Raw genomic sequence first — 22,153 nt, 5'->3', positions numbered from 1 at the left:
TATGCCTGGTAGAAAGGCAGGTTAAATAAACCGCAGTGCTGCTTCTTGGCAAAAGGTGAGTGGTGGTACGCAAGGTCTAACTTGTACTAGTGAGTGACCTTCACTATAACACACAACCCACTAGACTTGGACGCCGTTAACTTGCCGGGAGGATCTGCCACTAATGACTTTCAGAGAACAATCAAAAACACAGCCCTCACTTTGTCTAGGTAGTGGCACATGTCATTTCGTGGTTCTTTTTCAAACGGCTTAATTTCGTTCTCTACAAGTTAATCAACCACTAATCATAGTTAATTCCTGGAACACTAGAGTAGCCTAGCTCACAAGAAGATTGTTTGGAACATAGTTGGCTAATTGAAACGCCAATTTACATTAGAATTGAAAATATAACTCAATTTGACACACCAGTAGAATATTCCTGTGAGATCTTACAATTGTCGTTTTATTTATGCGCAGTTTATTCATTTGATATTTAATTTTAATCCCATGTGGATTGTGATCATTAGGTCAAATTGTCACTTGTTTTTTTTTCGGAAGACATTGTGTTTCTTTGCCTTGAAGCAAGCCATGAATAAGCCATAAACATTATCCTACATTATAGTGGTGCAGCCTTGAATAAGGTCCACATATTTCCAGGTAATCTGTTTTGTAGCAGTCACCAATTAGATGAGTTTATCAGATGCAGGAACAGACACAAGGGCAACCTCTCACCTCCCCGTGCGCTCTCTCTCTTTTCCGTCTTATTTAAAGTCTGTAGATTTCTATGGCAGCGATTCTAAACCCATTGTAGCCTATTAGTTGGCATTCTTTGTTTGATCATCATTAATTATGAAAAAGCAAAACTGAAAGGGATGTAAATACATTTAAAAAACTTCTGTGGGTGTGTGGAAGTGGGGGCACAGGTTGCGTATCGACAACACTGACGTCCAGTAAACCAACCCCAGTATAAGTACAGGATCTCCACCGGCAGTTGTCAGTCTTGTGTGTCAGCCAAGTGGACAACAGCTGGGATCCTTGTGTTATCTGTCCACTGCTGTCACCATGCCACGCTGCGCACTCCCTCTGAGCATCCTCGGTCTCCTCGCTCTCTCCTCCGCGTGCTACATCCAGAACTGTCCTCGAGGCGGGAAACGAGCTCTCCAAGACCCACGCATCAGACAGGTATGGGTTTATTGGATACATACTTGTTCTGCCTACTTAATTTATTTTGGTCATGGTTAAGTTCATTTGGTTCTTGGTTATTGGTTCATAGATGAATTTAAAAATATATTTTTAAACTGACCGAATATATTAATATGATTGTATTCACCTTCACCTCGTCTCATATAGTTAAGATTTGAAACATTGTCTTTAAACATATAAGTACTTATTTGTATGTCCTGATAAAATATGCCACTTTTCTAAACTGACAGAAATGTGAATATGGGAAGATAATGATCAAGGATCTCAAGTGCAGAGGTCTAGCAGTATTTCAGAGTGAAGGAAGCACATCTTGGCTTGCAGGCACGGTGGAAAAGAACATCTTATTAACTAGGCACACTGCATCTATAATAACATCTTATTAACTAGCCACACTGCATCTATAATAACATCTCAGCTACACTCTACAGAATCAGTAACATTTTGAACATGGCCAAGCTATCCCTTATTTGAAGGTGAACTTCTGTGCATCCTCCTTAGATTTCTTGCTGTTTTGAGTTTTCCTAAGAGTTTGAGTTTTCCTAAGAGTTTGTCTTTGTCTTGTTTAAGGGTTTAGGTTGGTTTCGGTGCAGTTTGCAATGCATCTGTGAAGTCCTCTGTGACATTGTTTGTGAAACTCCCCAAAATTACATTTACACAGCTAAACATAATTTTCTTGATAAAGTGTGTGTGGTGGGTGTCCTGGTGGTGTGACCGTGTCCTGGTGGTGTGACCGTGTCCTGGTGGTGTGACCGTGTCCTGGTGGTGTGACAGTGTCCTTGTGGTGTGACAGTGTCCTTGTGGTGTGACCGTGTCCTGGTGGTGTGACCGTGTCCTGGTGGTGTGACCGTGTCCTGGTGGTGTGACAGTGTCCTGGTGGTGTGACCGTGTCCTGGTGGTGTGACCGTGTCCTGGTGGTGTGACAGTGTCCTGGTGGTGTGACCGTGTCCTGGTGGTGTGACCGTGTCCTGGTGGTGTGACAGTGTCCTGGTGGTGTGACCGTGTCCTGGTGGTGTGACCGTGTCCTGGTGGTGTGACCGTGTCCTGGTGGTGTGACAGTGTCCTGGTGGTGTGACCGTGTCCTGGTGGTGTGACCGTGTCCTGGTGGTGTGACCGTGTCCTGGTGGTGTGACAGTGTCCTGGTGGTGTGACCGTGTCCTGGTGGTGTGACCGTGTCCTGGTGGTGTGACCGTGTCCTGGTGGTGTGACCGTGTCCTGGTGGTGTGACCGTGTCCTGGTGGTGTGACCGTGTCCTGGTGGTGTGACCGTGTCCTGGTGGTGTGACCGTGTCCTGGTGGTGTGACAGTGTCCTGTCCTTTGCAGTGTCTGTCCTGTGGGCCGGGTGCCCAGGGCCGCTGCCTGGGCCCCAGGATCTGCTGTGCTGAGGGGCAGGGCTGTTGGCTGGGCTCCCCTGAGACACTGGTCTGCCTGGAGGAGGACCTGCTGCCCAGCCCCTGCCAGCCAGGAGGGAGACCCTGTGGCACCCGGGAGGGGCGCTGCGCCGCCCTGGGAGTCTGCTGCAACTCAGGTACCAAACACTCTCTTGGGGGTTAGGAGGGTGTGTGTGTGTTTAGTGACTTGGGTAATGTCTGAATTCAGGCATTTAAACACACTGACATATAATGTGAGTTATCCACATGTGTGTGAAAGTGGATCTTCAGTGAGTGTGATTACTACAGGGATGTGATTATACTCTATAACTACAGGGATGTGATTATACTCTATAACTACAGGGATGTGATTATACTCTATAACTACAGGGATGTGATTACCATCTAACTACAGGGATGTGATTATACTCTATAACTACAGGGATGTGATTACCATCTAACTACAGGGATGTGATTATACTCTATAACTACAGGGATGTGATTATACTCTATAACTACAGGGATGTGATTATACTCTATAACTACAGGGATGTGATTATACTCTATAACTACAGGGATGTGATTACCATCTAACTACAGGGATGTGATTATACTCTATAACTACAGGGATGTGATTACCATCTAACTACAGGGATGTGATTATACTCTATAACTACAGGGATGTGATTATACTCTATAACTACAGGGATGTGATTATACTCTATAACTACAGGGATGTGATTATACTCTATAACTACAGGGATGTGATTATACTCTATAACTACAGGGATGTGATTACCATCTAACTACAGGGATGTGATTATGCTCTATAACTACAGGGATGTGATTACCATCTAACTACAGGGATGTGATTATGCTCTATAACTACAGGGATGTGATTACCATCTAACTACAGGGATGTGATTATACTCTATAACTAGAGGGATGTAATTACCATCTAACTACAGGGATGTGATTATACTCTATAACTACAGGGATGTGATTATACTCTTTATTTCCTTGTGTTCTCTACGTGCTGACAGAGAGCTGCGTAGTGGATGCAGACTGCGTGACAGAGAGTGGACTTCCCCCCTCCTCCTCCTCCTCCTCCTCCTCCTCTTCCTCCTCCTCACCAGGACAGCTGCTCGTGCGCCTACTGCATCTCACCACCAGGGGGGCAGTGCATACTGACGTGCTCCCTGGTAAACCCTGGTAAACCCTGGTAACCCTGGTAACCCTGCCCCTTGACCCAGACCACCCTCTCAGCTTTGCTGTCAGTGTGGATGGAACACGAGTATTATTTAGTATTATGTAGATTTAAAAAAAGATCCACATAAGACATGAACTGTTATAGAAGTATTGGAACCTTAATCCTGTAAATATGGCTACTCTCCGTGTAGGATATGGGCTATATGAAGCCAGACTATATGAACAGTTGCCACATTTATAGAAATATCCCAAAAACAATATGTATGTTGTATGATTATTTTTGAATTTTCTCCTTGAATTGACATTGATGTTAAAGATGTCATCACTGAGGTCTATAGTATAGGTACTGACTGGGTTTGCAGTCTTTTTGAACAGTAAATGAAACTTTGGATAACTGTCAAGCTTCTGTAAGGTTGTGGTTTGGTTAGAGAACAGGGGCCTCGACAATAATAAAAGACGTCACCGCTAATCAGACTCAAGACTCAGTGTTTTCTGAGTATTCTCGTGTGGACAGTTTTATGATTGCCTAATAACGTCTGTATGTGAGGCAGATGTAGGAAATGTGTTTTTCAGTTGTCGTGTGTCATCAGTGAAGCTGTGACTAATCAGCGTGTAAGACCAGCAGCTCTTAAGATGTAGTGCCAAGATCATCTCTGCTCAGCGATGAACAAGTTAGAAGGGAAACTGTGCCAAACCCCAAACCAACCGTGATAAGATAAAACATGTACCAAAAGCCTCCTTAATGAAGTGAAGTTGTCTTTTCAAACAGTCTGTCCAACAAAGCCAAGAACCATTCATTTATAAAAAAAACTAAAAACCTCCTTTTATTTCATGATGCACACTGCATGATGAGCACTGATATAAATTAAACAAGTGTTGTTTACTTATTTAAACTGTCCAGAGGCCTGTTCTATAAAGCGAGTTTACCGAATAAGCCAGACTGGTCAGTTAGTCGGACTCATTTCTTGTTCATTCGGTTCCATAAAGCTAGCTCAACGTAGTTCGAACTCGGTTACTATGGCAACTTAGGCTACGAAACTAGTCTGGTCAGGGTCAGACTAACTGTCATGCTTGGCGTGACTTGGTGCTTAACCAGACGTCCCTGTAACACTGACCCAACGGGAAGACGATGTTTTACCACGTATATTCTCATTTTCTTATTCTCATCAGTTCAACATTGATAGAAAATCAACGTAAATAGCCTACATAGGCTACAACATTTAGCCTAATGCATTAAACAATGATGAACAATGCTTTAATAGGCTACGCACCATAGCCGTTAAATGTATGGATGTTAGTTTGTGATTTCAAGCATCAGGCATAGGCCTACATCTCAATCTTAATTATCCGAGTATATTTATCATAGCAATATAATAGTTAACAGTAGCCTACAATTGCAAAACGAACCTAAATCCGCCCCCCATTTCCCCGACACAAAACCCATGTTAAAAAGTTAGCACTAGGCTACTGGATAATGTTTTAATTAATAGTTGGCTATTTTAAACAATGTCAAAAAAAGTCAATTTAGATTAGTTTAGAGGGTATTTTTTAATCAACAAAGGTCTACTTTCACGACGTCAATCATGGCGTGTCATTTTACATTGATTGAAGAGGTGGATGAGGGAGCTTTCATTGTACACGATTTAAAGGGAACGTTCTTCCTGGAAGAAGTCATGTGGCCGTGTGCATTGCTTTTGCCATGGTGGATTGTATGATCCATGTTTTACCTCTCGGGCTGTTAAAAAATAGGGTGCACGCGCAATTAGCTTGACTACGTATATCTGACTTGAATTAGTAGGACTGCGTGAGCTGAAATTGGCCTTTATGGAACCGCTTAAGCCCCGCTTGACTAATTAAACTTATTCAAGTTTGGTTTAGGACTTTAAGTCAAGCTTTTTTGAGCGGCCTTTATGGAATAGGCCCCAGACCTGTTTTCTCCAAAGATAACATGGGATTAGGCTAGGAAAGGTTGAGTCAACAATGTCACACACCAAAATAAAGTTCATTCTTTACCCTAATACCTTTGCACTGATGCAGAGACGGTATAAAAACTGTGTGAGAAAGACACACATTATGGTGTGTGTGTGAGAGTGCTTAAAGGAGTGTGTTTAGGGCTGGGAGGGATGTGTGTGGTGTGTGGAGGTATTTAAGCGTGAGAGCGTCTTGCTGGATCACTGGTCATCATGGAGCTGAAGATGGTGCTGCTGAGGCTCTGCCTGTGTGCTCTGCTCATCTCCTCACAGGGTAAGAACCTGTGTGTGTGTGTGTGTGTGTGTGTGTGTGTGTGTGTGTGTGTGTGTGTGTGTGTGTGTGTGTGTGTGTGTGTGTGTGTGTGTGTGTGTGTGTGTGTGTGTGTGTGTGGGGGGGGGGGGGAATGTATGGGTTTCAAGTTGTGCGAGAAAGTTTAGTGAAACGTCTTGAAGTCTCAAACATCAGTTACTGAACATGCCAGAAGAACTGTGTGCTAAGAGCAAGAGCAAAAACAACTCAATCCACCACCTGCTTGTTAACAAGTTAGTGGATTGTTAAAGTTACGTTGACCGTTTTATAAGAAGAGAAAGATTAAAAATGCTGTACACACATCTAGTGTATTAAAACTTTATATAGTTTTGTGGGTGAGATATATTTGATATGTCCTAATCAACATGCTTTCTTTAATGTAAGCGTGCGTGCATGCGTGTGTGTGAGTGTGGGCATGGAAATTCCTGTGTGACTGACTGGCTGTTCCGGTTGATTTACAACTTTGGTAATCCAGACATTCAATTAAAAGAATTTGTCTCAGCATGTTTGACTGTTAGGTATGTGTGTGTACCTACTGACAGTAGGTATGTGAGTCTCAAGCTTTGTTTAGAGAAGTTGTAAGTTGGGCAACTCAAACATCTCGTGGTATAAAACATTGCTTTGCTATAAACATAGTGTCTATTTATTAAAAACACAAAACCCTTCAAACCTGCTTGTTGGTTGCAGCTGCCATCCCTAAGTGTTGCGTGACGGTCTCCAAGAACATTTCTAACAAGATGCTGAAGAGAGTGAAGCATACGGCACAACAAGATGATGGAATCTGCCAGATCAAGGCTCTGATGTGAGTGATGCTGGCTGCTTTACTGATACTGTCTCTATCCTGCTCAGCACAGCAGTCACTGATACTGTCTCTGCTCAGCACAGCAGTCACTGTGATACTGTCTCTGTCCTGCTCAGCACAGCAGTCACTGTGATACTGTCTCTGCTCAGCACAGCAGTCACTGTGATACTGTCTCTGCTCAGCACAGCAGTCACTGTGATACTGTCTCTGTCCTGCTGAGCACAGCAGTCTCTGTGATACTGTCTCTGCTCAGCACAGCAGTCACTGTGATACTGTCTCTGCTCAGCACAGCAGTCACTGTGATACTGTCTCTGTCCTGCTCAGCACAGCAGTCACTGTGATACTGTGTCTGTCCTGCTCAGCACAGCAGTCACTGATACGGTCTCTGCTCAGCACAGCAGTCACTGTGATACTGTCTCTGCTCAGCACAGCAGTCACTGTGATACTGTCTCTGCTCAGCACAGCAGTCACTGTGATACTGTCTCTGCTCAGCACAGCAGTCACTGTGATCCTGTCTCTATCCTGCTCAGCACAGCATTCACTGTGATACTGTCTCTGCTCAGCACAGCAGTCACTGTGATACTGTCTCTGTCCTGCTCAGCACAGCAGTCACTGATACTGTATCTGCTCAGCACAGCAGTCACTGTGATACTGTTTCTGTCCTGCTCAGCACAGCAGTATAACACAGGATCTGTTGTGTTAGGAACCATAAGGACACCTTTTTTAATGATCTGTTGGGATGAAGCCAGTTGGGTGATCTGGTGTTCTTCTTGGTGGTCCACAGCTTGTACCTGGACGGTAAGAAGGTCTGCGCTCCACTGAGTGTGTGGAAGAGGCTGATGGATGTGAGGAAGAAGCGTCGCAAACAAAAAAAGAGGAGGAACTAGAGAGAACTTTGTTACTTAAACTGTCTTTATACTGAACTTATACCGTCTTTGAGGTGTTGTCATTTATACAGTCCTTCACCATAATATGTTGGTATTTCCAAATGGACGTGTATGCAATGTAGTCAACTGTTATTGTGTTCACTCTGTACTATGCAAAGATACTTACCAAACAAATTAAACTTGATTAAAACAAATTACAAAGAATGAAGCAGAGTAAGTGAAGCCTAACTCACCCCAGCTTAATCCTCTACACACCCACGGAGGAAGAGTTTCACACCAGACACAGACTGACTCTGATAGGCCATATCAGATAGAGGGTCACGTGACCTGATAGACGTGACCTGATAGGCCACATCAGATAGAGGGTCACGTGACCTGATAGACGTGACCTGATAGGCCATATCAGATAGAGGGTCTCCCTTGTCAGCTCTGGGGGAACCAGACTTGTGTCCTGCTAATGTCATTCTGTAAAAGCAACAAATCAAATAGGCTGAAGGAATTCAGCCTCAGTTCAGGGGCTCACTAGCTTGTGGAGCCGAGGGCTGAGGCCTTACTGCAGGGGCCCTGGTTCAATTCCAGACAGGGCCATTTCCTGCATGTCATCTCTTCACCCTCCCTGCCTTTCTCTGTCACTTTCAAAAAAAAGTTACAATAACAATCTCACTATTGTCCTCGTGCGCAGAAGTAAGAATGTTGACGCGTAAACCGGTTGTTGGATTTTCAGTTTGTCTGTAATTACACCTTTCAGAAATCTCTGATTTACCGGCAAGCAGTAAAAACAAAACCAAACGTTCGGATCAGCCTTTGCCCTCCCCTGTAGCTGCCTTAAGGCGCCGGCAGCTGATAAGATGTTAAGACTTTATCAGGAAGAAGGATCACCTTGGAATAAATGATGTGAATGTCGCTGGGAATTTCTGATGGATGTAAAAAACATTTTTAAGATACCACCTGACATGATGAACAGGATTGATATGTGATTTACTTGAGGCTAAAAGGGTTCAAACTTGACTACAAATACCAACCCTTCAAGCAATCATCCAAAATGGAAGGGAATGTTCATTTACGTACATTAACGTTTAGTCATTTAGCAGACACTCATCCAGAGTGACTTAAAGTAAGTACAGGGACATTCCCCCCCAAGGCAAGTAGGGTATCAGGGTGTTGAGTCCGAGGGCCAGTCTAACCCTCGGACACAACGTCATTTTGCATAGCGGGGAATCGATCCAGCAACCTTCTGACTACTAGCCCGACTCCCTCACCACTCAGCCATCTGAATCCTCTAGAAGCGTCCGATAACTGAAATCACCAGATTTGCATTATATGTAGATCAAATGAAAATATAAAAAATAATTGACCGTAACTATAGGCTACATTTGAAAGATTTCTGACTTAATTATATAGACTATTTACAGACTAAAGAAATTACAGTATTAGTGGATACAAGTCACTTTCCAATCAAGTATTGAGGCCATGTCGAGACGCTTTCAGCAGTACCATTAGCAGACACGATCCGCTGGCGCCCCTATGTGGAGAAGGTAGTAGCATGCAAGCTTCTTAGAATGTTTTTCATGTTCATCCTGATTGATGAGTATAAATGTATTTAGTATAAATTCCCTGCGCAAAACAAAATCTACTTTATATAAATAACGTGAAATCCATAGATGTATGCACCAAGATATATATTAAAATCTAAATGTTCCACGTTGTACGTTTTTGGCACATCATGTTGACCTAAAGGTGGGTAGTTGACTAGTTCCCAGTTTTCATGTTCGGTTAATAACAAACTTCCTCAAACGGTCAGAATTATGCAATGTCTCTCTTGGGAGCTGGACAGACCCGCCTCCTCTTTTTGTTGAAACAATCCCATCAGAGACTACAACGGAGGCTTGTGAATAAGCTACACGACAGCTAAACTGAACAGGAAGCAATTATTTAACTCAACCTTTTAGAATTTCAACATGTCTCTCAAGACAACTCTCGAACCAGAACACTCCGGGATTTTGAAGTTTGTATCCGCAGCGTTCTACGCCGGCAGTTCGTTTCTTATCACTGTTGTGAACAAAACTATTCTTACAAATTTCAGGTGAGAAATTAATAACCCTTGACTAATTACAAGCGCTCTAGGCTACTGTAGGCATCCGTGATTAACCGTACAGTCGATCGGTAAACGGTCAAGTAGGTGTAAAATGTGCTGAATGAACGTTCGACCTATATCCCAGATCCTTTGTTGCCTACCTACCCCACATTGACACCCGTAACTTACTATACTCTGGTGTGTAGGTTTCCTTCCTACCTGTTTCTGGGGATTGGCCAGGTGAGCCTGCGGTCTCTGTTAAACATGTTATCATGGAGACGCACACTGTCGGCCAAGTTCATCACACATGTAAAATGAAATCGATAATAAATAAGGAAATTATGAAATTAAACAATATCAAAGTTTTCCTAGATGCTCACCACCATAGTCATCCTGTATGCTGCCAAAAAGAACAACATTGTTAATTTCCAAGATTTTGACAGAAGTATTTTCATCAAAGTAAGTCGTTTTTCATTCAACTGTAATATTATTATCACAACACAAAAGCTGCGGCATAGTAGGTGTAACTATGGACAGGCATGTATAGAAACTAAATACATTACATTTATTTGACAGATTTTCCCTCTTCCGCTTCTATATGTTGGAAATCACATCACAGGGCTGGCGAGCACCAAGAAACTCAGGTAGGCCTACTTTTCCCAGATTCTAAACATAATCAAATCAAATCAAATGTATTTGTATAGCCCTTTTTACACGCAAGCATGTCACAGAGGGCTTCACATACGCCCATAGAACTACCCCTCAACCAACCTAAACCCTCAAGGTTTAGGTCAACCCTAAACATAATCCTTTTACTGCCAAGTTTCCAATCCTGTCGAGTTGCAGGTCAAATCTTAATATATCTACTTTGCCCGACACAAATCTAAATATATTACACCCTGACAGTGTTGGGGGTAACGCGTTACAAAGTAACTTACAAAATTACTGTAACGCAGTAATGTAACGCATTACTGTTGATAACTTCAGTAATCGCATATCGGGAGGAGAAAAAAACAACAATTCAATTTTCCCTTTACAGTAGGATGTGTTTGCGTAACACTCGTCCCTTGACTTAGCCCCAGAGTTCAAGAGGCCAAACAAGAATGGCAGAGCCGCTTAGGGCGTTTTTTGATACACGGAGGTATGCACATTACTTCCTATTAGTTGCGCGAAAGTACAAAAAAGTAATTGTACAATGTACATTGTGCCCACGCCAAAAACACCTCTCCACCGACGCGAACACAACCTCTAATATGTCAAAGCATCTTCAACGGCAACATGCTAACTTAAGACTAGTAGCTATAGATCCCCGGACCCTGAGTGACACTGACGCCGAAAAAAGGTTGCCATTGCCATTGCTGCTGACACCAGCCAAGCAGCCACGACTTGACTTTAAACAGCAGGTTACCAAAGCAGAGGTTGTAAACAGGCTTGTAGCAGCATACATAGAGGAGGAAATGTTGCCATTTCAAGTTTTAAGTATTATTTTATTTTGAGACATTTTGCTTACTGACAATAGGCCTACTGTAGCCTTGTTATGCTTGACAACTTTTAGGTTGATGTTAACAACTTTTTTGTCAGCTTTGTGATATTAAAAAGCATAAAATAGATATCTGTCCTTGTTAGAATAACAATTTGAGTTGATTTGGGCATATATATGGTACATATATTGTTATATGGCAAGTGCATCTCAGGTGATGTTAGGGAGTAATCCAAAAGTAATGTAACTAGTAGTGTAACTAGTTACTTTCAGCAGTGAGTAATCTTGTAAAGTAGAGCATTACTTTAAAAAAAAGTAACTAGTAATGTGTAATCTATTACTTTTTTTTAACGACCCCAACACTGCTCCCTGATGTGGTAAAATGCTTACAACTCAGTGGGAGAGCATTTGACTGCAGAACATCACTCTTGATGAACTGGCTTCTAATTGGTTGTTGTTATTATTATTAAGCTGACTCACTTTGATCTTCTGCAGTTTACCCATGTTCACCGTGCTCAGGAAATTCACCATATTGATGACGATGGTCATGGAGGCGAGTGTGCTGAGGTTGGTGGTTCTCTGGTTCCGGCTTTCTAATGTAGGGGTTCAGGGCGGCCAGGCTGTGTAGACTGTGTGTGTGTGTGTGTAAACTGTGCATGTGTGTGTGCGTGTAAACTGTGTGTGTGCGTGTATTCTGATTGTGTTTTTCTTCCTCAGGAAAAGCTTTCCTCGCAGCCTCGTCCTCAGCGTGGTGACCATCGTGCTGGGAGCGCTGGTGGCAGCCAGGTAGACACACAGCCAGGGAGGACATGGTTAGAGAGGACAGGGTTAGAGAGGACATGGTTAGAGAGGACAGGGTTAGAGAGGACAGGGTTAGAGAGGACAGGGTCAGAAAGGACAGAGTTAGAGAGGACAGGGTCAGAGAGGACACGGTTAGAGAGGACAGGGTCATAGAGGACAGGGTCAGGGAGGACATGGTTAGAGAGGACAGGGTTAGAGAGGACACGGTCAGAGAGGACAGGGTCATAGAGGACAGGGTCAGAGAGGACAGGGTCAGAGAGGACAGGGTCAGAGAGGACAGGGTCAGAGAGGACAGGGTTAGAGAGGAGAGGGTCAGAGAGGACAGGGTCAGAGAGGACAGGGTCAGAGAGGACAGGGTCAGAGAGGACAGGGTCATAGAGGACAGGGTCAGAGAGGACAGGGTCAGAGAGGACAGGGTCAGAGAGGACAGGGTCATAGAGGACAGGGTCAGAGAGGACAGGGTCAGAGAGGACAGGGTCAGAGAGGACAGGGTCAGAGAGGACAGGGTTAGAGAGGAGAGGGAGCGCTGGTGTCAGACAGATAAACACACACCCAGCACAAGAATGCAGCGCTTTAAGACTGGATCTGTTTCAAGGAAAAACTGTTGTTGTTATTGTATTGTGTTGTTATTGTATAAGTGAACATCAGAACTCTGCAGTCCTGTCCACGTCTGCAGGTGGTCTGAGGATGTGACCCCTAACCCATTGGCAGTACAATAACTTCTACAAGACTAAGCCCTGTCCTGACCCCTGACCCTTGACTTCTCTTCTGTAGCTCTGACCTGGCATTTGATGTGGAAGCCTACACCTTCATCCTCCTGAACGATGCCTTCACGGCTGCCAGTGGCGTGTACACCAAGAAGAAGCTGGGCACTGAGGTACGCTTCTCCCCCAGCAAGGAATCAGAGTCAGGGGTCAGAGCAGGGGTCAGGGGTAGGGAGGGTGCAGCTCAGTGGTAGAACATTTGACTGCAGGTCAAAAGGTCCCATGTTCAAGTTACAATGTACTATAGCATCATGTGGTTTACAGAATCTGTCTAGCCTACAAGGCAACATGATGGTGTGTTTTCTGTGAAGGGTCTTGGGAAATATGGCGTCCTGTTTTACAACGCGGTCCTCATCGTCATCCCCACTCTTTTGGCTAGCGCCTTTACAGGGGACCTTGAGAAGGTAAACAATCCCACAGACAGTGTGTGTGTGTGTGTGTCCAGCTGTCAGCTCGACTAGTGGTTAGCTCTGTGTGTGTGTGTAGCTGTGACAGCATGATTGTCTTTGTGTTGACCAGGCCATCTCATTTGACGACTGGCTGAGAGCTACATTTGTCTTCTGCTTCTTGTTGTCTTGTTTTATGGGGTAAGGACCTGTCTGCTTCCTTCCTTTGTGTGGTTCATGAGTGGTTCATGGTTCAAGAGTGGTTCATGGTTCATGAGTGGTTCATGGTTGTCTCTGTTGCAGGTTTGTGCTGATGTACTCTATTGTGGTCTGCAGCCACTACAACTCAGCACTGACAACCACGGTGGTGGGAGCTATCAAAGTAAGTGTGTGAGAGTGTACGTGTGTGAGCGGGTGTGTGTGTGTTTGTATGTGTGTGTGACAGAGTGCTGGAGTGTGTGAACATATGCACAAGCAAATTCACACAAACACAGGACTCAAGTTCAGGTGTGTCTCCCTAGAACATAGCTGTGGCCTACATCGGCATGTTCGTAGGCGGAGACTACCTGTTCTCCTGGACTAACTTCCTGGGTCTGAACATCTGGTGAGAACTAAACCAAGTCAGCGTCTTCTGCTTTAGGGAACTATGGAGCCGCCTGTTTAGAGTGAAACTGTCCACCCACACTTTAGACGTTGTTTGTACTTGGTTACCTGAGCAGCTGTTTCCTGTGTTGTCAGCATGTCAGGTGGGCTGGTCTACGCCTACCTGACCTTCACCGTCCCAGCAGCCTCCGCGCCGCCACCAACCAACTCCAGTGTCAACATCAACGTCCTCGTCACACAACCTTCTACACACCGTCTGCCTATCAAATGATCTAGAAAGGCCAGAAATACGTGATACCTAAATATCTACAAAACACAAGATTGGTTATCTCACCCGATCCTATGCTTTGATTGGTTGTCCTTCACATACTGTGACTTGATTGGTGCTTCACACACATATTTATGACACTGCTCCATATTGGGGTGACTGTGGGATGTTTTAGTTGTTGCTTAGCGACGATTCCCTCTGAACATTTATCAAAACTGTTTGTTCCTCTGACTGTTCATGTCTTGGGAGGGGGTTGTGCATAACGATGGTTTTGAGTTTGCCCGGTAGTCTGAAATAGCACTGTATTTTGTTATTTTTGTTCACATTATTGAACTTAACAGACAAAAAGAATGAACAACTATTAAAAAAAGGGAGAGAAATAGGCTCTTAGGGTCTTGATAAATGTTTTTTTATTGAAGACCAGTAAGTACCAACAGTTGTGGATTTTAACTGAATATGTGTATGTTACTTCTACAGAGCAAGCGAGAACTTTCCTTATCGATGCCAAGCACACATCTGACTCTATACAGGGGAGGGAAATCTGAATTTCATAAGTATCTAGAAATATTAATTCCAGCGCTCAGATTATGTGAAGCCTAGTCTAATACATCATGGTATATATTATCGGCCAAATATATTTATTTAACAATAAACAAAAGGGTTAGAAATACACTAATATAAAATTCTAGGGTAATAATAAAAAATATTATAACCCTATATAACTAATATTTGGTTTTTGCAATTATCAACAATTTAATTATCTCCCAGTTTTGCACAATGGTCACTGAACTCTGGAAAACTAAGGATTTTAGCCAATTCAATATACAGATTCATTTTTTTTCTCAAAACCTCCAAATTACAATAGGCCAGTTAATATAAATGCTTACGAACAATGTTAAAATATGTAGTGTTTCAAAAAATACAAAAGGAAAGGAAAAAGCTTACTTTCAGCAGAAACAAGCGCCATTTTTCTATCCAAGTCAGACATTTCTGCTCCATTGCAAGCTTAACCCACAGAGGCAAAAGTGAGGGGACAATGATTTCAACTGAACTGGTGGATAAATGTCTCAAGAATCTAACTTTGTCCCACACAGGAACTAATGAGCTTCTAGTTCCTATGATTATCTTTGTCAAACAATGGAACTGCAATTAATGACGAGTTAAACTGGTTCTGTTGTTTAACACTGAGGAAAGTTTGATTAGATGGTCACACCAAACCAGACAAATGTGAATCAGACCCTAAAATGTTGAAATTCCTCATGAAAACAGTATCAAATAAAACAAACATGATGCAATAAATATCGTAATCAAAACGCTTCTGAGAAACGCCCTTTCTGTGCTCCCCTGGAGGCCACGGGCGATATCGCAGTCTGGCTGCAGTCTTTTAATATAAGAGATGGCAACCTATTACTATACAGCTACTGGTCTGGGTGTTGGTGTGGGTGGAGCTGAGTGCTATGTGATATCAGGTTAGGGTGAAAGGGTATTTCAGATTAGGCTTGCAATGACAACCTCTCCTCACTGTGACAGCAGCTGCATCTCAATTGTCCACCAGGTACACCCTCGCTGGTTTCCTCTCCTTCCTAGACTCCTTCTCAGACAGACCAGGGCCTGAAGTCGCGTCACTGTGGCCAGATGTGATTCTTGGTTGCAAACCCAAAGCACATGGAGCAAAGGAAGCACAGTCGAGGATGTCACACTATGGAGATACGGCCCATCACACTATGGAGATACGGCCCATCACACTATGGAGATACGGCCCATCACACTATGGATATACGGCCCATTGTGCCGTGGGTCGACCCTGTCTCTCTGAGCTCCATATATACATCCATCATAAAAACACACACCCACACACACCCTCACACACCCTCACACACCCTCACACACAAACAAAAGGAAGATCACTCGCTCACCAAACAAAGTGCAAACAAAACTGAACCGAATTTTCTTTTTTTAAATGATCCTCATTTGCTGTCTTCAAAAGGCAGGTGTGAGAATAGACATTCTTCATATCCTAACATCCTAGTAAGGAGAACTGTGGAGGTGAGTAAGGTGCTGTAGCGTGTTCCTGCTCAGGACAGCTGGGCGAAGTCGCTCGCTAGACTTGCATCTAAGAACGCCCAGCATGCACTGGGGCAAAGGGGGGAGGGTTAGGGGAGGGGGGTCTCTTGACCAGGAAGTGGGCGGGGCTTTAAGGAGACAGATTGTTGGCCAGCTCAATGAGTGCCAGGGCGCCATGGAGACGCTCTCGTTGCTCTTGGAGACGGCGCCTGGCGGCCCCGCCCCCGCTGGTCTTCTCGTCCTCCGCTGGCTCCTCCTCGCCGTTCTCCTCGTCAGACTGCAGGAAGTCCAGCGGGTCCTTCTGCTCCTGGTCCTCCACGCTGCCCGCGCTCTGGGGTTTCCCCCTGGCTGGCACAGGGGTGCGCTGCTCTCTCGTCTGCCAGTACCTGCATCACCCCCAGATAAACACTAGAGTCACCCCCAGACAAACACTAGTCACCCCCAGACAAACACTAGTCACCCCCAGACAAACACTAGTCACCCCCAGATAAACACTAGAGTCACCCCCAGACAAACACTAGTCACCCCCAGATAAACACTAGAGTCACCCCCAGACAAACACTAGAGTCACCCCCAGACAAACACTAGAGTCACCCCCAGACAAACACTAGAGTCACCCCCAGACAAACACTAGAGTCACCCCCAGACAAACACTAGAGTCACCCTCAGATGAACACTAGAGTCCCCCCAGATAAACACTAGTCACCCCAGATAAACACTGGAGTCACCCCCAGATAAACACTAGAGTCACCCCCAGATAAACACTAGTCATCCTCAGATAAACACTAGTCACCCCACACAGTAGTCACGCCCACACACAGCAGTCAACTCCACGCACACAAGTCACCCACACACACTAGTCAACTCCACGCACACAAGTCACCCACACACAGCAGTCACCTCCACACACACAGCAGTCACCTCCACACACACAGCATTCACCTCCACACACACAGCATTCACCTCCACACACACAGCAGTCACCTCCACACACACAGCAGTCACCTCCACACACAGCAGTCCCCCTCCCTCACCTAGCCAGCCATTCGGCCACAGCCTTGTTGTCAGCGGCCGGAGCCCTGCCGGTGCCGTCGCTGGGCTCCTGTCTGCGCAGCCGGGAGTACGGGTGCTTGGGACAGTGGCGGTTGGCGTGGGTAAAGCGGCTTCCGCAGCCTGAGGACAGGGTCAGGGAGGACAGGGTTAGAGAGGACAGGGTCAGAGAGGACAGGGTCAGAGAGGACAGGGTCAGCGAGGACAGGGTCAGAGAGGACAGGGTCAGAGAGGACAGGGTTAGAGAGGACAGAGTTAGAGAGGACAGGGTCAGAGAGGACAGGGTTAGAGAGGACAGGGTCAGAGAGGACAGGGTTAGAGAGGACAGGGTTAGAGAGGAGTAGGTGTCAGCTTCTCCCGGGGAACCAGACGTATTCTGCTTGTGTGTATTGTGGTTGTGTGTGTTTTCTGGTTGTGTGTGTATTGTGGTTGTGTGCTCACCCTTCTCGGAGCAGATGAAGGGCTTCTCTCCCGTGTGCAGCCTCTGGTGGGTCTTCAGCTGGCCGCTCTGGACGAAGGCCTTCCCACACTCTGGGTAGTCACACAGGTAGGGCCTCTCTCCTGGTCAAACACAACACACTGTCAACACTAACACACTGGAAACACTCAAACACACTGTCAACACTAACACACTGGAAACACTATCACACTGGAAACACTAACACACTGGAAACACTCAAACACACTGTCAACACTAACACACTGGAAACACTCAAACACACTGGAAACACTCAAACACACTGTCAACACAACACACTGTCAACACTAACACACTGGAAACACTAACACACTGTCAACACTAACACACTGGAAACACTCAAACACACTGTCAACACTAACACACTGTCAACACTAACACACTGGAAACACTCAAACACACTGTCAACACAACACACTGTCAACACTCACACACTGGAAACACTCAAACACACTGTCAACACTAACACACTGTCAACACAACACACCGTCAACACTAACACACTGGAAACACTCAAACACACTGTCAACACTAACACACTGTCAACACAACACACCGTCAACACTAACACACTGGAAACACTCAAACACACTGTCAACACTAACACACTGTCAACACTCACACACTGTCAACACTAACACACTGGAAACACTCAAACACACTGTCAACACTAACACACTGTCAACACTCACACACTGTCAACACTAACACACTGGAAACACTCAAACACACTGTCAACACTAACACACTGGAAACACTCAAACACACTGGAAACACTCAAACACACTGTCAACACTAACACACTGGAAACACTAACACACAGGAAACACTAACACACTGTCAACACAACACACTGTCAACACTAACACACTGGAAACACTCAAACACACTGTCAACACTAACACACTGTCAACACTAACACACTGGAAACACTAACACACTGGAAACACTAACACACTGGAAACACTAACACACTGGAAACACTATTACAGCTGGTACTGATGTTCCTCCCTCATCTCTCCCTCACCTGTGTGAGTCCTCTTGTGGGCCTGTAAACTCTTCTCCCTGGGGAACACTCGGTGACAGATGTTGCAGCGGATGCGGCTGGACGACGTCTCTCCCTCGTTGATGAGCTCCCTGACCGTCTCAGCCCGCGGGCGCCCTCGCCGGCTCCCGTCCTGCTCACACAGGAAACACACAGGTCACAAACAGGAAACACACAGGTTCCAAACAGGAAACACACAGGTCACAAACAGGAAACACACAGGTCACAAACAGGAAACACACAGGTTCCAAACAGGAAACACACAGGTTCCAAACAGGAAACACACAGGTTCCAAACAGGAAACACACAGGTCACAAACAGGAAACACACAGGTTCCAAACAGGAAACACACAGGTCACAAACAGGAAACACACAGGTCACAAACAGGAAACACACAGGTTCCAAACAGGAAACACACAGGTCACAAACAGGAAACGCACAGGTATCATGGAACTTTGCTTCAGATCCATACTTTAATCATATCTTATAATATGAGCATTTATGAGCCACAGTATTTAAAAGCAAAACGAAGTTGCCATTGCAGCAATTTGAGATTAAATGTAGGTGGACCTGCACATGTTATGATATATTACTGTTACATGCAAACTTATCAATAATTTCTTACTTAACATGGACTAGACCACGTGCTTCAATGAACTTCTCGCGGTTTCGGTTAAGAGCAGGTCACCTTCACCAACACATTCATTCATTTTATGCACATCCGGTTGGATTTTTGGCGCGCGACTAAGGAGCAGCTGCTACAGTAGGAAGTAGTTGGGGTTTAAAAACCATCATGTCACACCCATAAGCGCGGGCGTTTTCACGAAGCACTTATGATGCGTGCGTAAACATTAATTCATTCAAATTTTTGACGTCGCCTATCGTAATAATAGGTTACACTTTTGGGGGCAGAATAGGCAGATGTGTTGCCTCCAGTTGCATCATCGTGTAGCAGTGATGTTTAACGTGGTTACAGTGGGAAAAAAATCCCTTCTATGCTACCTAAAGCTACTACCGTGAACACAAGTGAGTCATGCACAACTAACAGTCTGGCAGCTGCCCTTCCAGTTGCTTATAACTTTATTCCCCGCAGTCACAACCACACGAACCCACCTTCAAGGCATCCGGCAAAGCCGCCAGTTCAGCCTCGCTCGCGGTGTTGGTTCCAGTCGGTGAGTCTGCCCCGTTCACGGATCCGGGGCTGAGGGTCACGTTGTGTGCATTCTCTCCCCACTTCCACGGGTACACCATGAAGTCACTGAATCCGGGGCTGGTCGGAATTAACGACTCGCTCTTCCTCGGTTTCATCGGAGTGGTTTTGATGACAGACACCAAAACCCTTTTAGGAGAATCGTTGCAAAAAATAACCTGCGGTTGCTTGTTCTCAGCCATCGTTGAATTTCAAATAGGTCTGAGAAGCTTTAAAATCCGAAAGAGCCAAAGATTACCCTTAATGTTAATCACACGCCATACATGCATTCATGTCTTTTGGTCAACCGTTGAGGTTTCGAAAAAAGTCTTACAAATCCAGCGAACGGAAATAATTCCGAAAATTACTCCAATTCAATCTGGAGTAAAAATATTCATTTCTAACTTGATAAAAAAAAACGCGCTACAATTCCCAAAAGACAGTAGAACGTTAGACTACATTCGATATGTAGTTACAGCCTGGTGGGCGCCGTTCTTTCTGACAGAGCAGCTTTCCTAGTGTGCGCTTTCTCAAAGTCTTTCCCGCGTTGCAAAGCGCGCCTGGGCGGTTTATTTAACAAATCAGTTGAGAGGATATTAAACGCGCTTACCACATGGGTGGGAAATGACCTATAATATGATCCAAAGGAGAGGAAAGTCCCAAACTGGGTAACCACAGTAACCAATGTTCAGGCTCTGAACATAGTTGGTTAGGACGTTTTATCCAATGAGGTTTGAAACTCCACAGCGCGCTCTTCTGGATTGACAACCAAGATTGACAAATAGCAACGTTGCACACCAGTCCAGAGCGGGACTGTACCTGGATTCGACCAATGAAACGAAAGGGCGGATGCGGCACAATTGTAAAGTACGCGCGGATTGGACATAAAACGGGGCGACTCTCTCCCGCGCGCGCAAAAGCTTTATGTTGTTACGTTTTATGTTTAATTTAAAGGGAAGGAATGACTCAAAGGCGCCAAAGTTACGTAATTTATCTGTCCAATGGAAACGACTCAGAAACAAAGCACCATTTGTGCAGATTTGGAGAGATAGCCAGATAGGTTTGAAAGCTTATGGTGCAAAAATTGAAGTACTGAACTATTCACTTATCCCTGCTTTTCTGATGTTCTTTCTTTGAATGTTGCTTTGGATAAAAGCCAGTATGGAGCGCCAAATGACAAGCAGAGACAATCATTTAGCGTAATATTTTGTGATAATGTTCACCATATGTTACGCTGCTCATTTTCGCTATGTTAAACACACTGCTATAAGTGAAGTTTAATAATTATTTATATAAATCCAATACATCCTCCAAGAGAGTTCCGATTTCGACAGCGCCCTTGGGCTGCTCTTTAATACCGCCATCTAGTGGTTTACTGTGACCATTACAGGTGTAGTTCTCCCAGTAAACCACCAGATGGCGATGGTAAAGCGCAGCCCTATGGAACGGGGTTTTAAGGGCCGGTAGTGTCATGTGAGCATTACAAGTGCAGTTCTGAAGGTGAACCACTTGGTGGCAGTGGTAAAGAGCTGCTCTAAAACTAAGACGGGAAGTCGGAGGAAATCCAAGATGGCAGCACCTCGTCTCAACAGTAAAGCTCTAATTTGTACTGTTTATTTGAGCCATTCTGTATATTTGTGACTCATTAAAATGGTCGTACGCAGTACTGTCTATGACAACACGTTGCAACGGTGTTAGAATGCGTGAAATACCGCAAAATGTCGTCTTTCTAGTTCCCAGTCATTTCCGACTGTCAGCATACTATTGCTTTTTTAGCAATCCCACAGTAGTTAGTTCCAGTACTAAATGCCAGTTCATTTCCAGTACCACCGACATGAAGTTACAGCAGGCCTCCTGGTAAGCATAATGGTACATGCACTACTCTGCTATCTGAGGTTTATCCAAATCACCGGTAGCTACTCCCAGCTATGCTACATACCACCAACAGGAGCCCTGGCCCTGGCCTTCCACACGCAGATGATACCCCCAAGACCTGGGGGTCACGTGTACCTGGGGGTCACGTGTACCTGGGGATCACATGTACCTGGGGGTCACATGTACCTGGGGGTCACGTGTACCTGGGGATCACATGTACCTGGGGGTCACATGTACCTGGGGGTCACATGTACCTGGGGGTCACATAGGCCTGGGGGTCACCTGTACCTGGGGGTCACATGTACCTGGGGGTAACATAGGCCTGGGGGTCACGTGTACCTGGGGGTCA

General features: G+C 45.0%; 4 protein-coding genes across 6 annotated transcripts; 3 read left to right on the top strand and 1 right to left on the bottom strand.

The window, feature by feature from the left end:
- The first annotated feature begins 120 nt into the window (after positions 1–120).
- avp (arginine vasopressin) lies at positions 121–4,227 on the top strand. Its single transcript, XM_084690304.1, has 3 exons — positions 121–1,161; positions 2,503–2,707; positions 3,593–4,227. Exons 1-3 carry the CDS (start codon positions 1,042–1,044, stop codon positions 3,763–3,765), a joined length of 498 nt encoding a protein of 165 aa, XP_084546430.1. The 5' UTR covers positions 121–1,041; the 3' UTR covers positions 3,766–4,227.
- A 1,689-nt stretch (positions 4,228–5,916) lies between these two features.
- On the top strand, positions 5,917–7,905 carry ccl27a (chemokine (C-C motif) ligand 27a). The gene is made up of 3 exons (XM_084690865.1): positions 5,917–6,002; positions 6,726–6,840; positions 7,625–7,905. Exons 1-3 carry the CDS (start codon positions 5,942–5,944, stop codon positions 7,725–7,727), a joined length of 279 nt encoding a protein of 92 aa, XP_084546991.1. The 5' UTR covers positions 5,917–5,941; the 3' UTR covers positions 7,728–7,905.
- A 1,679-nt stretch (positions 7,906–9,584) lies between these two features.
- Positions 9,585–14,506, top strand: slc35d2 (solute carrier family 35 member D2). Of its 3 annotated transcripts, none has more exons than XM_084690653.1 (12): positions 9,585–9,810; positions 10,008–10,041; positions 10,174–10,260; positions 10,378–10,445; positions 11,777–11,848; positions 11,999–12,067; positions 12,857–12,959; positions 13,158–13,250; positions 13,366–13,433; positions 13,536–13,614; positions 13,754–13,836; positions 13,971–14,506. In XM_084690653.1, the coding sequence occupies exons 1-12, from the start codon at positions 9,686–9,688 to the stop codon at positions 14,104–14,106; spliced, it is 1,017 nt and encodes a 338-aa protein (XP_084546779.1). In that variant the 5' UTR covers positions 9,585–9,685; the 3' UTR covers positions 14,107–14,506. The 3 variants fall into 3 exon arrangements, with proteins under 3 accessions (XP_084546779.1, XP_084546780.1, XP_084546781.1); XM_084690655.1 differs by having other exon boundaries at positions 9,733–9,810; positions 10,165–10,260; XM_084690654.1 differs by lacking the exon at positions 11,777–11,848.
- On the bottom strand, positions 14,502–20,616 carry znf367 (zinc finger protein 367). The gene is made up of 5 exons (XM_084690656.1): positions 19,854–20,616; positions 18,723–18,873; positions 17,659–17,778; positions 17,202–17,340; positions 14,502–16,553 (listed from the first exon to the last, which is right to left on the bottom strand). The coding sequence occupies exons 1-5, from the start codon at positions 20,130–20,132 to the stop codon at positions 16,298–16,300; spliced, it is 945 nt and encodes a 314-aa protein (XP_084546782.1). The 5' UTR covers positions 20,133–20,616; the 3' UTR covers positions 14,502–16,297.
- Positions 20,617–22,153: the final 1,537 nt, after the last annotated feature.

This window comes from Hypomesus nipponensis, chromosome 24 (genome assembly GCF_054491055.1).
Source record: "Hypomesus nipponensis isolate SF chromosome 24, ASM5449105v1, whole genome shotgun sequence".
NCBI classification, from domain to species: Eukaryota; Metazoa; Chordata; class Actinopteri; order Osmeriformes; family Osmeridae; genus Hypomesus; species Hypomesus nipponensis.
Note: the sequence above shows the minus strand (reverse complement) of the source record. Positions and strands in the feature narration are given on the sequence as shown.